A 16571-nucleotide genomic window follows, 5' to 3' on the forward strand; every position below is an offset into this window, starting at 1 on the left:
TATGGCAATAAATCTAAGTAATACTGGAGTATCAAAAATACAATTTCAAATAGATCATTTAACATTTTTATATTATGAAGCAAAATTGGGAAGTACTGGGTAGATAAAAATCCCCCATGAGAGTAATCCAGATGGTCAAATACTGGCATGAAGAGTGAGATTAGGGCATCAGCCTGGAAACTAGGCAGACCTGTGGGACATAACAGACAATTGCAAAAGGTTCCAGAAGTTAAGGCATAGAGAAACATAGCAGTAGACTATGGAAAAAGGAATTCCTATGAAACAAAGGGGATATGATATCAAGGAAATTTGGTGGAAAGGACTATTGGTTCTATCTAACTAATATCTGTCAGGATTTGGTGGCAAGGGGATGACCTATTCATAAAGTCAGAGATCCAGGCACAGATTCTAGTCTGCAGGACTGGTACAAGCAAGGCAAGAGTCAGAAAGACAAAATAAAAGTTCTCAAGTAATAAGGAAAAGTCAGGACACATTTTTAGCTCCAGATATAGCTGGTATGAACCAAGCAATAACCTGGGAAGGCCAAAACCTAACTAAACAATATGTATTTCTGGAACAATTTTCTGCATAGGCTCCTGAACCACAAGACCAATGCAATGGTTTTTATTAGAGTGTCTGCATCAACCCAGGGCAGTAGCATGTACAGGTGACCTGGATCAAGTAAGAATCTGCAGAAACTCCTTATAGAACCTAGAACCTTAAATGAACACTTAGGGGAAAAGGCAAAGCAGTAAAACATAAAGAGGATAGAAGACATGAAAGAGAGGAAGGAGAGTGTGGCAAATTGTATTTTCCAAGGACAGCCACAGTATCTCCCATCCCACAAGCTCTACTGCGAAGTGATCCTCCCACTCCCCTAACAAGAGGCAGAATCTCTGTAATCAGGGTTTCTCAACCTTGGAATTACTAACATTTTGGGTAATATAATTCTTGTTGTGGGGGCTGTCCTGTGCATGTAGGCTGTTCAGCAGCATCCTTAGCCTCTATTATAGGATGCCAGTAGCACACTCTCCTCCCTCAGGCATGCAATCACTGCGTCTGGTTGAGAACCTCTAATGCTTTGAAACTGGATGGGCCCTGTAACTCTTCTAACCAAAAAAATGCGGCAAAAGGGATACCATGCCAATTCTGTGCACAGCACATAACCAGCCTGGCATCATCTATTTTTTGCCACTTTGGGAATGCTCCCACTTAGAAACTAGGTAACATACTAGGAGAAGCCCAAGCCACATGGAAAAGTCATTGCAGGCTCTCCAGCAGAGCCCCCAGACAATAGCCAGCATCACCAGCCAGCAGAATGGGTGAGCCATCTGGTCCAGCGAAGCTGATATCTGACTGCAACTGCTTGAGAGTCTCTGAGCAAAAACCACACAGCTAAGCCTAGGCAAACCATGGACAAATGAGAGATAATAATAAATTATTCTATAAAATCACTAAGTTTTGGGGTATATATGCAGCACTGAAATAGGAAAGAATAAGAAGAACATCAGATGATAATATTGCATATATTATTTAAAATGTTGAACATCAATGTTACTAAAAGAAATTGTAGACCAAAAAAGTCAGTAATGTTTATCTTATAACCACAATACTGGTCATGAAATTCACTGACCATTAAGTATTTGTTTTGTAATTAAAAAAAAGAAAACAGATATGCTTGAGTTGAAAGGTAAAGTTTTATTAGTGCCTGTCTTTAAAAGGGTTGGGATCATTTTATTTTATTTTTATTTTGAGAGAGAGAGAGAGAGAGAGAGCATGTGAGTGAGTTGGGGAAGGGGTTGGATCATTTTAATAAAAAAAATAAATAAATGACGGGCATATGGGTGTCTCAATCAGTTAAGCCTCCAACTTTTGGTTTCAGCTCAGGTCATGGTCTCAGGGTCATGAGTTTAAGCCCTGCGTCAGGCTCCACGCTCAGTAAGAGTCTGCTTGAGATTCTCTCTCCCCCTTCTGCTCCTCCCTCCATTCACATTCTCTCTAAAATAACTAAATAAAACCTTTAATAAATAAATGAATGAATGAAATAGTTTTACCATCTCTGTTCCCTAACAGCAAGTTATTATAGTAAAAAATATAAAGTATACATTTTAGATTCATGTAGGGGGCCAATGTCCAGTTACACCAACTTTCTAGTTGTATTCATTCCAACTGTGAAACATTAAACATAAAATATAAGGATGGCTTTTATCATCTTGATAAACAACACTACCCTGAAAATTTTAGCCAATGCAATAGAATTGACGAGAAAAAATAAAGATGGAGAAGAAGCATGAAAACATGAAACATCAGGTTGCATTGAGACAATCACTGTACAGGAGACAGAACAGTCCACTCTCTTGATTAGAAATCCCAATAGGTTTTACTGATTAAACATGGTATATACATGCAGTGGAATATTATTCAACCTATAAAAAGAAGGAGATCCTGCCATTAGTGACAAGATGGTTGAAAATGAAGGACATTATGCTAAGGGAAATATGCCAATCACAGAAAAACAAATACTGCGCAATAGACTTCTATGAGATACTTAAATAGTCGAGCTTACAGAAACACAGAATATAATAATGATTGCTAGAGGCGGAGAGTAGGGGGGAGTAGGGAGTAGTTGTTCAATAGGTATCAAGTTTTAACTATGCCAGATGAGTAAATTCCAGAGGTCTACTGTATGACAAATTGCCTACAGCTAATGATACAGTATTACACACATGAAAATTTGTTAAGAGGGCAGATCTTATGTGACCTGTTCTTAGTACCAAAGAAAAAAAGAAACAAAAACAAAGGGTTGCAAGAAAACTTCGGGAGGTGTTAGAAATGTCTGTTACCTTGACTATGGTGCTACCACAGGTGTTAGCATAAATCTAATCTCATCAAACTATACACATTAAATAAGCAAAGTCTGTATATTAATTTGTTATGTGCTGAATGCTGGTGTTTTCCCAAAATTCTTATGTTGAAACCCTAACTTCCAATTGTTGTATAAGTGCCTGATAATTAGCTTTTTTCTATTAAAATGTAAATGACTGATATAAACTTATGATTGTTGAGCCATCCATTTCAAAGTCATCTATCTATGGCCAGCTAAGCAAATAGCTAAAGAGCCAGGGCACTCCACCCATGAAGTTTCCTTTTTAGAAAGCCCTGAGGGGGGACCTCTGGGTGGCTCAGTGGTTGAGCATCTGCCTTTGGCTCAGGGCAGGATCATGGAGTCCTGGGGTTGAGTCCCGTATCAGGCCCCCCATAGGGAGCCTGCTTCTCCTTCCACCTATGTCTCTGCTTCTCTCTGTCTCTCATGAATAAATAAATAAAATCTTTAAAAATAAAATAGAAAGCCCTGAGGGACCTAGATGGCTGACCACTTAAGTGATCTTGCTTTTTTCTCCCTGAGCTTTAATTCCAGCTTTCATGTTTTAAATTCACCAATAAAGAGTGAACTTCTAATCCCTAGGTACCCTACTCTTGACCCTAATAAAGGTAGAATCTCAGGTCTGAGCTTTCTCTCTATCGCTACCAAAGACCCCACTGCATGGCCCTTGAGCACACACTATAGAAACTGTGAGTCGGAAAAAAAAAGAAAAAGAAAAAGAAACTGTGAGTCACAAACCTTGTTTTCTCAAAATGCCCTGATGTTTGTTGCTGAGGCATAATAAGAACCACTGAGGGCCAGTCTAGCCACAGCATTGTTTCTAGTGGGGAAACATGTATAAGGCCTGCCACAAGTAGTGTGGGCCCAAGTGAGTGCCCCCAACCATTCGATAGTATCTCTATCTATAGGTTGAAATTAGCACAAAACACCAATACAATTGTATTAGTGGGGAGGTGGGGCCTTTGGGAGGTCATTAGGTCATGACCTTAGAGCGGAGAAGCCCTGAGAGTTCTCCAGCCCTTTCTAGCCCTCTTCCTGACCTATGAGGAGATAAGGAGAATATGGCTATCTACAAACCAGGAAATGGGCTCTCATCAGACACAAATGGGCTCTCATCCCAGGCTCCAAAACTGTGAGAAATGCTTGTGTAGGCCATCCAGTCAATGGTAATTTGTTATAGCAGCACAAACTAAGACATGCTATACTTCAATAAAGCTGTTTAAAAATCAGAAAATATAAGGAAAATTATTTTAATGAGAACATTAACCAAAACTAAAAACACATACAAATTATGGTCTGCCTCTCTGAAGAAAATCACAAAAATTTCCTGGAAGGCATAAAATGAGACTTAAATAATTTCCTTTTATAACTCATTGGAAAGAAATACCATCCTCTTAAATAGGAAAGTTTAATATCATAATATTACCCCCAAAAAAATGGTAATGAAGAAAAATGAGTAGTGGGATGGCTTGCCCTGTCCTACCAAATAATAAAATGTATTTTACAGCTTAATAATTGAAACTATTGCACAAGTATGCCTCTCAAGGCAGAACATGTAGCATTTTAATGAAAGAATTTGAACATGTATCTCTACAAACTATTTTAGTATCTTTAATATTAACTATAAGAAATACAAAGAAATCAGAAGGTGAGATAATTTGGCTAATATATCCATATCTCTTTCTGTGGGCCATTCAAATTGAGAATGGGATCTGCTCTCTAGTTTTAATTTAGGCTTGCTTTTACTCCAGGCTTAGAAGTGCCTTATAAACTGTGCTACGTTCAAATGTGTGACATCATCTTAAATGCTGACATGCAGCTGCTATCTCATCAAATGACCCAACAAACAATTATTCTGTAGAAGCAACAAGAAAAAATAGTGCTGGTTTAAATAGAAATTACAATCAATACAATAAAAGATAACTCAAACCGCAGTGTAGATCTGGATTGATCACCATCAAAATCATTTGTCCTTAGCCTCAGCCAGAGGATGACCAAAAGGAAGTCTGAGAATAGAAAATCAAATTCACAATTCTACCTACCAGAAAATTAGCAGTCTGCAAAATGACCAAAAGCAAACTACAATCTACTCTGAAAAGAGAAGACAACAACAGTTTCAGGATTCAGACTGAAAAAGAAAAAAGCAACACAGATTGCCCCACTTTGTACTCCCAGGCCAATTAAGTGACTGCCTCCTGCCCATTAACTCAGTGCTATTCATGGGCCATTTTCAAAAGATCACCCAATTTATAAACCTGAGAGTTAGCTCTTGAAAAACCCACAACCTCCCTTCTGTGGACATAGCTGATGTTCTGTTCTTAACAAAGTGTTTGCTTGCTGGAAAAAATTACTAATAAATGACTTGGCTTTTGACATAGGCTTTTCTGATGATTTGTGTGTGGATTTTATTTTTTTTTTTTAATTTTATTTATTTATGATAGAGAGAGAGAGAGGCAGAGACACAGGCAGAGGGAGAAGCAGGCTCCATGCACCGGGAGCCCGATGTGGGATTCGATCCTGGGTCTCCAGGATCGCGCCCTAGGCCAAAGGCAGGCGCCAAACCGCTGCGCCACCCAGGGATCCTGTGTGTGGATTTTAACCGCTCTTATAGCTCTTATCTAAAGCCAGGCCTCCACTTATTCATGAGATCTCATCCTCTCTCTTCTTAAGAAAATCACTCCAGATTTTCCCCTCTCCCTCTCCTTCTGTCTCTCTCCCTATCCCTCCCTCCATCTCTCTCCTGGATCAGTCCCATCAACATACAATCATCCTTTTCCCATTAATAATAAGTATCCATATCTCATGTCTCTTACCCCCCTGCTGATTTTTCTCTCCAATTTACAGCAAACTTTAAAAAGGTTCACACTTTCTCCAATTGCTCTCCAACCCAATCTCTTATTCCAACTCAAAATCTGACTTTTACAAAACTTTCCCTCTAAAACTACTCTTTCTAAAATCATTGATGACTTGAATATTTCTATAAGGCCAAATCTCAGCTCTCATTTCTCTTGGCATTATCAGTATCATCTGACAGTCATTCTCTCTTCCTAGAAACGGTTTCTTGACTTGGCCTCCAGGACACGATCTTTTTCCCACTGACCTCACTGGCTACTTCTTCTCAGTCTGCTTTATTGACTCCACCACATCTCTCCATCACAGCTCCCCAAGTTTTAGTCTTGTACTTCTTCTATCTACATACACCCACTTCCTTAGTGTCTATATCAGTTTTACGATTTTAAATACCATACATACTCTAAAAACTCCCATTTGTATGTCTCCGGTTTGGACTTTTACCTTGACTTCTAGTCTCATTTATTCAACTGTCTACTCAACAGCTACACTTTGATATCTAATCTGTATCTCAAACTTAACATGTCCAAACTGAACTCCAAGTCTTACCTGAAGATCAATCTGCCCCATCCCTAGTCTTCCCCATATAAAGTGATGACAATCTGATGACTCTATAATTTACTCAGGCCAAAAATTTTGGAGTCACTTTTGATTCCTCTCTGCTGTCTCATATTCAATCTATAGATCCTGCCAGTTCTACTTCAAAACATTTCGACAATCTTACCACTTCTTCCTGCCTCCAGGGCTACCACCCTAGTAAGCCTGGATTATTACACTATCCTCCTAATTCAGCTCTTTTCTTCCAACTTTGCCTTATTAAACTCAGCCTGTTCTCAATACAACTACCAGTGATCTTTTTAAAAAAATTTTTTTCATTTTGTTTTTATATTCAATTTAGTTAACATATAATGTATTGTTAATTTCAGGGGTAGAATTTAGTGCTCATGAGATCCCTGGGTGGCGCAGCAGTTTAGCGCCTACCTTTGGCCCAGGGCCCCATCCTGGAGACCCGGGATCGAATCCCATATCGGGCTCCCGGTGCATGGAGCCTGCTTCTCTCTCTGCCTGTGTCTCTGCGCCTCTCTCTCTCTCTCTCTGTGACTATCATAAATAAATTTTTAAAAAATTTTTTTTAAAAATCCACCTTTAAAAAAAAAAATTTAGTGCTCATAACATCAAGTGCCCTCCTTCATGCACATCACCCAATTATCCCATTCCCCACCCATTGCCCCTCTGGCAATGCTGTTTCCTAGAGTTTCTTATGGTTTGTCTCCCTCTGTTTTCATTTTATTTTTCCTTCCCTTCCCCTATGTTCATCTGTTTTGTTTCTTAAACTCCACATAAGTGAAATCATATGGTATTTGTCTTTCTCTGACCAACTTATTTCCTCTATAATACCCTCTAGTTCCATCCACATTGGTATAAATGGCAAGATTTCATTCTTATTGATGGCTAATATTCCTGTGTGTGTGTGTGTGTGTGTGTGTGTGTGCACACCACAACCTTATCCATTCAACTGTCAATGGACATCTGTGCTCTTTCCATATTTTGAGTATTGTGGACATTAGTTGCTATAAACTAATCTTTAACAAAGCAGGAAAAAATATCCAACGGAAAAAAAGACAATCTTTTCAATAAATGTTGTTGGGAAAATTGAACAGCAACATGCAGAGGAATGAAACTGGACCACTTTTTTACACTGTACACAAAAATAAACTCAAAATGGATGAAAGACTTAAACGTGAGACAGAAATCCACAAAAATCCTAGAGAACACAGGCAGCAACCTCTTTGACCTGTGCTGCAGCAACTTCTTGCTTAACACATCTCCAAAGGCAAGGGAAACAAAAGCAAAAATGAACTATTGGGACTTCATCAGGATAAAAAGTTTTTGCACAGCAAAGGAAACAGTCAACAAAACTAAAAGGCAGCCCATGGAATGGAAGAAGATATTTGCAAATAACTTATAAACAGCTAGTATCCAAAATCTATAAAGAACTTATCAAACTCAACACCCAAAATAAAAAGTGATCTTTTAAAATGTAAGTTTTAAAGTCGAGTTTTACCACTTGCCTCTGCTAAAAACAATCCAATGGCTCCCCAACTCACTCAGAATAAAAGACAAGGTCCACACAATGATCTATAAGGACCCTAAAAATCCCATTGCCCCTATGACCTAATCTTCCACCACCCCCTCTACTCCAGCCACACCAGCCTTTTGCTCTTCTTTGGACATATTAGACACATATGCACTTCATATTTTACTTATCCATTCATCAGATGATGGAGAATTGAATTGTTTCTACTTCTTGACTGTTAGAAACAGTGTTGCCATGAACAGGGGTGCCTGGGTGGCTCAGCTAGTTAAGTGTCTACCTTCAGCTCAGGTCCTGTTTTCAGGGTCCTGGGATCAAGCCCCATGTTGGGCTCTCTGCTCGGCAGGGAGTCTGCTTCTCCCTCTCCCTCTCCCCACTCCACCCCACCCACGCATGTGCTCTCTCTCTCTCTCTCTCTCAAATAAATAAAATCTTTTTTTTTAATTGTTGCCATGAATATTCATGTACAAGCTTTTGTGTTGATATAAATTTTCATTTCTCTTGCCTATAACCTATGAGTGAAACTGCTGGATTATGTGATAACTGCATGTTTAATATTTTAAGGCACTGCTAAACTATTTCTCAAAGTAGCTGCACCTGGTTATATTCCTACCAATAATGAATGAAAATTCCAATTTCTCCAATTCATATGTAGTATTTTTTATTTTAGCCACCTGGTAGTTATGAAGTAGTATCTCTGTGGTTTTGATTTTGTACTCCCCTAATGACTAAGGATGTTGACCATCTTCATGTGCTTATTGACCATTGGTATACCTAACTATTCAAAGCCTTGGTCCAGTTTTCCGTCGGAAGGTCTTTTTATTGCAGAGCTATAAGAGCTATTTATAAATCTCCGGTACAAGTCTCTTATCAGAAAGAGTATTTGCAAATATTTTTTCCTATTCTATAGTTGGCCTTTTTGCTTTCTTGATGGGGACTTTGAGACATAAATGTTTTTTAAATTGTTGAAGTCTGGTTTATCTATTTTGTTGTTGTTTCTTGTATTTTTGGTGTCATATCTAAGAAACCACTGCTTAACCTAAGGTCACCAAGATTTATTCCCATAAGTTTTTATCTAAGAGTTATATAGTTATAGATATTACACTTAGGTCTATGATATATTTTTAGTTACCTGTTGTATACAGTGTGAGGTAAAGATCAACTTTGTTCTTTTCCATGTGGATTTCCAGTTGTCCACCATTTGTTTTGGTTTTTAAAAATATTTTCTTTATTTATTCATGAGAGACACAGAGAGGGAGGCAGAGACACAGGCATAGGGAGAAGCAGGAATCCTATGCAGGACTCGATCCCAGATCCCGGGATCACTCCCTGAGCTGAAGGCAAACGCTCAACTACTGAGCCACCCAGGTGTCCTCCCAGCACCATTTGTTGAGAAGGCTTCTTTTATTGTTTGTCTTGGCACCTCTGACTAAAATCATTTCACCACACCGTAATGGTTTATTTCTGGACACTCAATTCTATCCTATTCATTCATATATCTATCCTTATACCAAAACTACACTTTCCTAATTACTATAACTTTGCATTAAATTTTGAAATTGAGAAGTCTGAATCCCCCAATATTATTCTTTTCCAAAACTGTTTTGGTTACTATGGGTCTCCTGCTAAACCATATAAATGTTAGGATTAGCTTGTCAATATGGGGGAGGGGAGAGGTGAGAAAGCCAACTGAGATTCAGACAAGCATTTTGTTGATCTGTAGATCAATTTGGGGAGCACTAATATCTTAATAATATTAAGTATGTCAAACCATGAACATGGAATGTCTTTCCATTTATTTAGATCTCTTTATTTTCTTTCACAATGTCTTATAGTTTTCAGTCCATAAGTCTTATACTTCTTCTGTTAAAATATTCCTTTCTAATACAACTGTAAAGTTTTCTTAATTTCATTTTTTAAATATTCATTGCTAATGTACAGATATACAACTGATTTTTGTATATTGATCTTGTTTATTACTTATAATACTTTTTTTTTACTTCTAATAATTTTATCACAGATTCCTTAGTATTTTCTCTATACAAGATCATATCATCAGCTTTTCTCTTTTATTTATCTTGACAGTGGATTTTTGGTCTTTTTAACAAATTTGACTTTTTAACATATATATCAGAAGAAGCAACACACACAAAGATAAATTTAAGAGAATGTAACCAAAAATTTATAAAGGTGTAGGCAGATTTAAAGGAAATAACAAGAGATGATGAAGTACCCACACACTTAGGGAAACCACTGCCAAACCATATTTATTTGGCATTTCTATTCTATTTTCTGTATCTCTAATTATTCCTTTCTAGTACAAATATTTAAAGTAAATTTTCCCAAAGACTAGTATGATAACAATATTAAGGATAAGTATTTTTAAAAGATAAATATTTATAGCTATCACTATGTACCAGGCACTCTTCTAAGCACTTTAATATATTAATTCATTTAATCTTCATGACAAACCTCTAACAAATTAGCCTTCATGCTATAAAGTGATATAGGCTGTTCTTATAAAACTTCAAACTTTGTAAAATCATATACAAAAAATTAAAAGCCTTATGAGGATAATAATGTTGAATTAGACTATTAAAAACCTATACATTTTTGTAACCAAAGCACTAACTGAAAGAAAATCCTAGGGACACCTGGGTGGCTCAGTGGTTGAGCATCTGCCTTTGGTTCAGGGCATGATCCTGGTCCTGGGATTGAGACCCAAATCAGGCCCCCTGCAAGGAGCCTGCTTCTCCCTCTGCATGTCTCTGCCTCTCTCTGTGTGTCTCTCATGAATAAATAAATAAAATCTTTTTAAAAATCCTAATAAAAATCCTAGAAAGAGTACTCACTTCGGCAGCATGTATACTAAAACTGAAACAATATAGAGAAGATTAGCATGACCTCTATGCAAGGATGACGCACTAAAAATCCTGCCCCCCCCAAAAAAAATCCTAGAAAGATGTATCTCTTATCTCTGCTAGCCTTTGTACTCACCATCAGTGAATCATTCACAACTTTTAAACTGGAGCTTGTTCTTCTTTCAAATCTTTGAGTGCAGTAATTTCTAGAGATGAGTTTCATTACAGTTTAAAAATCTGAACCAGAGAATAGTCTCATCTAACTATATATATATTTTTTTAAACAAACACAGGATAAATGCTTTCACAGCTACCTAATCTTTACTCATAATTTTGCCAGTAACTGATTATTGTGTAGAATGTAGAGGTCTTGAAGGCACTCTACTTAGTGTCCCACTAAAAGAAAGCACTTCAGCTGTTTTCAGCTTTTTTCTTAAAATGCATATATTGTTAAGGCTTTCTCCCTGAGAGTAAGCTGCCCCTGATAGTTTCTTTTGTCTTCAATCTATATGATTTATTTTTGCATCTATTTCCCCCCATTTCCATTACTTCATTATATTAAATTTTATAACACTGGCAATTATTTGTGCTTAGATACTTAGAATCATGCTCAATTACATACAACATCAACTCCTTTAGTTGACTTGCGAATGTGATTTCACGTTTTTTCAAAAGCCTTTAGAATTTCAAGATTTTCCTTGATGGTTATAACATTTCAGAATCTGCTCACTAACTTCATGACCATCAATCTACTATGTCTTTGCTAAAATTTTTATAATTCATTCCCTATATATAATCCATACAAAAATTTTCTGCCAGCCAGAAATACTCTTTAACTTTTCTTCTTGGTGTTATTTGAAAATAGAAGGGAATATTTTTTTTTGGGGGGGGGGGGATATTTTATAAAATAAAATGTAAGGCAAAATTTTTTTCTTCTGCATTCTACTGAGAAGTATCACTCATATTCATGATCTGCTCTTTCTCTCTTAAAGTCCTGTAAACTTTCTCTTGATAGTCTTATGATATCCTTATAAACTTTCCTCTTTGATATTCTTAAATTCTTCTGTAAAGTGTGAAGTGTTCCCCCTTCCTTTTCTGTCTTGTTTGGCACTCTTTGTACTTTTTAAATCTGGTTTGTTTGTTATGTTTCTTGAACTCGGTGCAACTCTTGGTCATTAATTCTTCAAGTATTTCATTCTTTCCATTCATTTTTCCCATCTCCTCTGGGATTCCAGTCATACAATAACTACTCTGTTATTTCTATGTAACATAGAGCTTTTATTTTCTTTTTCTTTTACATTTTCCATCTTTTTTACAGTTTCCTGTTACCTTTTAAGAGTTCTCTGAGCTGAACTCACAGTTCTTTAGTTACAGTTCATTAAGTATTTTTTTCATTTTATATATATGCATATATATATATATTCCATATATATATATATTTTATTGAAGTTCGATTTGCCAACATATAGTATAACACCCAGTGCTGGGATGCCTGGGTGGCTCAGCAGTTGAGCATCTGCCTTCAGCTCAGGACATGATCTCAGTGTCCTGGGATCGAGTCCCGTATTGGGTTCCCTGCATGGAGCCTGCATGGAGCCTGTCTGTGTCTCTGCCTCTCTTTCTCTCTATGTCTCTCATGAATAAATAAATAAAATCTTAAAAAAAAAAAAAACCCAGTGCTTATCCCATCAAGTGCTCCCCTCAGCGCTCATCACCTAGTCTCCCCAACCCCCCACCTGCCTCCCCTTCTAATACCCTTTGTTCATTTCCCAGAGTTAGGAGTCTCTCATGTTTTGTCACCCTCTCTAATTTTTCCCATTCATTATGCCTCCTTTCTCTTATAATCCTTTTCACTATTTCTACCCATATGAGTGAAACCATATGATATTTTTCCTTTATTACTCAGCCATTAGAAATGACAAATACCCACCATTTCCTTCAACATGGATGGAACTGGAAGGCATTAAGTCTTTATTAATTCACCATCACCTGTATCAATTATGCTGCTTAATCTAATTACTGAGTACTTTATTTCATTTAAAAATATATATTTCAGAAGCCAAAAAGAAATCAGACAGCAGGTGTGTGACCTAGAATCAGCCAACCAGAGGCTCACAGGAAGGACTTCGGACCTGGGAGCGATGACTTGGGCACATTCACAGAGGCAGTTTCAGTGTCAGAGGCACAATTCTCACAATTGAAATGTGAGTGGTGGTGCCAGCATCAGTCCTCATAGAGGTACTTGGTTATGTTCTCAGTTGTTTAAGCCCTCTGGTTCTCATTCTGATCTAGACTTTCCAGTCTCCCCAATGATTCTGTGAGATTGCCAATTTCCTTCCAATAAATGTATTTTCTCCTTAAGTCATTTGAAGTTGAACGTGCAATGGGATATGGGAAAAGTACAGGAGAAATGAAGCACTAATTTCTTCCTCCTATGTAATTGAGATTCTGAAGATATTGTCATAAGTTATGGCTCAAAACAGTAAAGTTAAAAACATATTACTTAAATTATACAATTAATAATAAATAAAACTAATCAAATTTGGAGAGGAGAATGGTTTGGAGGTTAAATGAGATAATTCCCAAACTTTGATGAATAGGATTAAAAAGTTACAGTTCAAAGTTGATAAACCAAGTAAGACAGGCAAAATTAGAGTTGTGAAAGTCATCCCTAGAAGAATTAAGGCAAATGGCAAAATATAGCTAAATCTGGGCAGTGGGACTAATAATGGGGAGTGGAATGAAAACATGTTACTATTTAAAACTTTTTAGTCCACCCTTAGGCTGCATCATACTACATAACAGAAAGAAAGGCTAGTGGTATCTATACACATATGCACAAATGCACATGTGCATGGATCCAGCTGCAGCTCTGAGTATGCAAACTAGAAAAGATTTACATAAGGAATCAGTTCCAGAGCACAGATTTGCCTCCAGATTTGTTTTCTTGGATAAAACACAAAGCAGCCTCACACCCATCATGAGCTAAATCATGTTTAGAAAATGAAGGAAATCTAATCCCAAAAAGTGACTGGGAAAATGCAAGTGTTTTGTCCCTAAGAAGAGCAAGTCATAGAAACTTCAGTTGTGATTGGGATCCTGGCTCCCATGCAACCCACCGATACCTTTCAAGTTGCAACAAACCTGATAGATTAGTTGTTTATTTCATCTGCTGAAAAATATTCATAAACTTGAGCATTCCACAGGAAACTCTCAGCATGAAGTCTTTAAGTATGAACAAGAAAAACTTAAGGTCTACTGGAAAATGCACAAGACCTGGAGTCCAAAACTCTGAGATTCTTTTTCCTGCCTCATTGATCTTGAGATGATGATCTTGAGCAAATCACTGCTCCAGCCTGAGTTTTGTGATCTATAAATTGAAGACCGAAATATAACTACATAGAGTTGCTATTAAAATAAAAAGAGATAACGTGTTATCTCCTATATGTTGGCTAACTGAATTTAAATTAAAATTTTAAAAAAAATCAAATGAGATAATGGGCAATATATAAGAATATCTGATAAAATGTAAAGCCTAAAACAAATGGGAGGTATCGTTATTATCATTCTTACAACTGGTCACGAGGGACATCTGTATAAAGATAAGCAGGGCGTAATGGAAAATTCATCCAACTACTAAAAATATAACCTATCTAGGTCCTGGGCTTTGAAGCTTCATACAGAACATGACAGTCAAATGACTTTTATCATAAAAGGCAAGTCTAGTGTTCAAAGAAACTTCTAGAAATATAAAGATGTGTTGTTTTATTTTTCAGTCAGATAACTAGACCTACTATAATAGAGAAATGGGAAAATTATTTGATATTTCATTTTTAAAAAGCTTATCTAAAATGACTATCATTAATGGATAGGTGAAATTTAATAAAAATTAATGATCTTGGGGCACATGGGTGGCTTAGTGGTTGAGCATCTGCCTTTGGCTCAAGTCATGATCCCAGGGTCCTGGGATTGAGTCCCACATCAGGCTCCCTAGAGGGAGCCTGCTTCTCCCTCTGCTTATGTCTCTGTCTCTGTGTGTGTGTCTCATGAATAAATAAATAAAATATTAAAAAAATTAATGATCTCTATATTAAGTGAACTTATATATGTAATTTAAAAAGAAATGAAAAAAAAGAAAAAAAGAAAAAATAAAAATAAATGAATTATTTAGTATATAAACAGAATATAACAACTACTTTACCAAACACAAAGCCCCAGTCTTGATTTTTATAACACAATAAGACAGTTATACTTCACACTGCCAAAAGAGAATAGTATTAGTTTTTATCCTGTACTTCCTATAGCTCATTTATTGATTTGGTATCAGAGAAGAAAAGTTTTAAAAGATACAAAAGTCAGCTTCCTTTCAGAGAGCTACCAACAAGTGTCTCAAAAGGGTAGTCTGAGCACACATCTCTCTAGGATTTCCAAGCACACACTGTCTTCCACAGAATTCTCTGACAAGTCTGCTTCATCCTGGGATTCCCCAGGATCAGAATGACAGAATGAAGAGAAGGATAGGCAGCCATGACTGTCTCAGAGATGAAGACAACGAGGAGATCAGCAGAAGACTTGGAGGTAATGGAAAAGGGGCTGGCCAGGATATAAATCACATGAAGGATAAGGAAGCAGCCCAAGGACTTCAGTACAGTGATGTGAGCCTTGGCCTGAGCATCTCTCCTACCAGCTGTATGTACCTCCATCTTCTTGTGGTGTCTATACAAAGAGACAATCAGCATCCCAGAAGAAACAAGAAACACCATGAGAGGCAATCCACTTCCTGCGTTGAGCTTTACTATATACAGGTAGTGCCAGCTTTTAAGGGGGTACAGAATGCTGCTGTTGCCTTGAGAAGGATTATAGGGCTTTAAGCCAATGTGTGCTACAAGTAACAAACTGATCATGAGGTACACCAGAAGGCACCAGAGACTCAGGCAATAGGCCCTCTGCTTCAGCCACAAGCAGACAGGATGTTCAAGGGTCATGATCTTCCTGCAGTAGAAGACGCTGAGGAAAGTGGCAAACCACAGGCTGGCCTGGCTTACCAGGATCCAGAAGATACTGAGATAGTGAAGCCAACGGCTACTCTGGAAAAATGGAAACAGGCTTAAGTCCATCATAATCAGACACTGCAGGAGAAATCGGCAGACAGCCAGGCCCAGGACAATGAGGTTGTATGAGGACCCGTTGAATTTTCTGACCCATTCACCAAAACTCCAGACCATAAGGACTCCATTTCCCACCAAGCCAATGAGAAATTCAACCACTGCCACCACCATCAGCAGTGGTAGGGCAGCAGTCAGCATGTCTGGAGATAGGAGTCTCTCACTTCTGTCACAGAAGGTATCCTGCTTCAGCAGATGAATGTGTGTGACTGCGGCTGAGCTTCAGATATCTGGGGGTGATATCACACTCAAGGTAAGTTTTCACACCACAAAATCTGGATTTGGCCTTGTCCTTCAGGAACCTATCCTCCAAGACTGAACAGGTGCGACCAGGCACAGAGAGTTTAGAAGTTATGATTCCCCTCTCCGTATTTGCATCCACATGAATGCACTCTGAGCCTATACTGAGAGATTTGAAACAATACCCCAGACACCAACTTCCCTTCTCCAGGGTCATGAGCTAGGATCTAGACACTAACACATAATATATCAAGATTTCTCAACAAGAAGACCAAATCAAAACATTCTCAGGTTTTATCAGTGCCAAACGTGAGCTCATATTATAAAAAACAAATTTTATTTTTATGAGAAGTATTCTGAATATAAAAGCATGAAAGCTGAATAAACTCAAATCTAAAATATATTTCATTATCAAAAAATAATAAAGTAAAATATATTTCACTATCAAAGAGAGAAATAAGGGAAGTTCTAGGGAA

At 37.5% G+C, this 16571-nt stretch overlaps 1 protein-coding gene and 1 pseudogene across 1 annotated transcript; one reads left to right on the plus strand and one right to left on the minus strand.

Moving 5' to 3' along the window:
- The first annotated feature begins 10673 nt into the window (after positions 1 to 10673).
- Positions 10674 to 10758, plus strand: LOC119869661 (annotated as a pseudogene).
- Positions 10759 to 15108: 4350 nt separating this feature from the next.
- TAS2R5 (taste 2 receptor member 5) lies at positions 15109 to 15996 on the minus strand. The gene has a single exon (NM_001145506.1). It carries the CDS (start codon positions 15994 to 15996, stop codon positions 15109 to 15111), a length of 888 nt encoding a protein of 295 aa, NP_001138978.1.
- Positions 15997 to 16571: the final 575 nt, after the last annotated feature.

Source organism: Canis lupus, chromosome 16 (assembly GCF_011100685.1).
Source record: "Canis lupus familiaris isolate Mischka breed German Shepherd chromosome 16, alternate assembly UU_Cfam_GSD_1.0, whole genome shotgun sequence".
Lineage (NCBI taxonomy): Eukaryota > Metazoa > Chordata > Mammalia > Carnivora > Canidae > Canis > Canis lupus.

What these genes read in the sequence shown, in the direction of transcription:
- TAS2R5 (NM_001145506.1), bottom strand. Translation starts at nt 15,996, where the DNA reads ATGCTGACTGCTGCCCTACCACTGCTGATGGTGGTGGCAGTGGTTGAA.